The 1,130-nt window shown below is 72.6% G+C and overlaps 1 protein-coding gene across 1 annotated transcript in view; it reads left to right on the forward strand.

Moving 5' to 3' along the window:
* The window catches only part of ECI1 (enoyl-CoA delta isomerase 1), a 5,450-nt gene that overhangs the window by 1,422 nt on the left and 2,898 nt on the right, over nucleotides 1-1,130 (forward strand). The window contains exon 3 of the mRNA XM_004691818.2: nucleotides 1,022-1,130. This exon is cut by the window's right edge and continues 8 nt beyond it. Within this exon, the coding sequence (XP_004691875.1) occupies nucleotides 1,022-1,130 (109 nt within the window). The remainder of the gene's footprint in view (nucleotides 1-1,021) is intronic.

Below are 1,130 nucleotides of genomic sequence, written 5' to 3' on the forward strand. Positions count from 1 at the left end.
GGCCAGCAGCTGTGTGGTAGGGGCAGGCCTCGGCCCGCCGCCGCTGGCCAGCTGTGCGGTGTGAGCAGCTGCCGTGTGCCGCCTCCTGCCCGGAGGGCCCTGGCGTGGGGGGTTCTGGGCGTCTGCCCAAAAGCTCAGGCCACTTCCTTCACCCACGGGGACAGGACTTCCAGGAGAGGGCTGGAGGACGTAGGCAGCCGCGAGGACGGCTGGGGGGGCGGGGAAGGGCCATCTGCTGCGCCGGAGGAGGCGGGGTGGAGACCCCCGCGGGCCTCGGCCCTCGGCGTCCTTACGCGGCGGCTGCATCTCCGCGGCCTCTGTCCTCACACAAACTCTGCTGCGCCCCTTGGCACTGCCCCTGGTGGGTCAGGCCGGCCAGCGTGAGTGTGGAGGCTGGGGCTCCGCGTGCCCTCCCGGGGCGCCTCCCAGTGGCAGTGGAGCCGGCCTGGGGCGCATGGGTGGGCACCCTCGTGCCAGGGCCTCCTGGCCCTCCGCGCTGGACACGGTCCTGGGCGGCTGGGGCCTGGCAGTCTGCGGAATGCGCCTGCCTCAGAGTAAACACGCCTCAGGCTGCTGAAAGGCGGACCGGCCTCCGCTGTGCGTGACCCCAGCTCGGTTCTCAGACCTGGCTCCCCCAGAGCGACCCCACCCCAGGGCAGCGGGGCTGAGCGGCTGGACAGATGCCCCGTGACCCCAGACCCGGCCCACCTGGCCGAGGGCTGGCACCGGAGGCGCTCGCCTCCCGGGATTATCTCAGAGGCTTGTTCGGGCGCTGGAGAGGACAGTGGTCGTGAAGGCCTCGGGGCGCGCAGGCCCCAAGCCGTGTCCGGGCAGAGCCTGCCTGTGGACGCGGCTCCCGCCTCCCGCGGGCCCGGCTGCCCCGCACACGGCCACGCGGGAGCCTGAGCAGCGGGGCGCGGAGCCAGTGCCGTCACCCGGGCTCCGCCACGGGGGTGGGGTGCCAGCGAGGCGGGACCCCGGCGCCCGCCTCTCCTCTGCTCTCCTCTCGTTCCCAAACCAGGGGTGGCTGTGATGAAGCTGAAGAACCCCCCCGTGAACAGCCTCAGCCTGGAGCTGCTGACCGAGCTGACCATCAGCCTGGAGAAGCTGGAGAACGACAAGACCTTCCG

The sequence above is a fragment of the Condylura cristata genome, unplaced genomic scaffold (genome assembly GCF_000260355.1).
Source record: "Condylura cristata isolate star-nosed mole 26May11 unplaced genomic scaffold, ConCri1.0 scaffold00032, whole genome shotgun sequence".
NCBI lineage: Eukaryota > Metazoa > Chordata > Mammalia > Eulipotyphla > Talpidae > Condylura > Condylura cristata.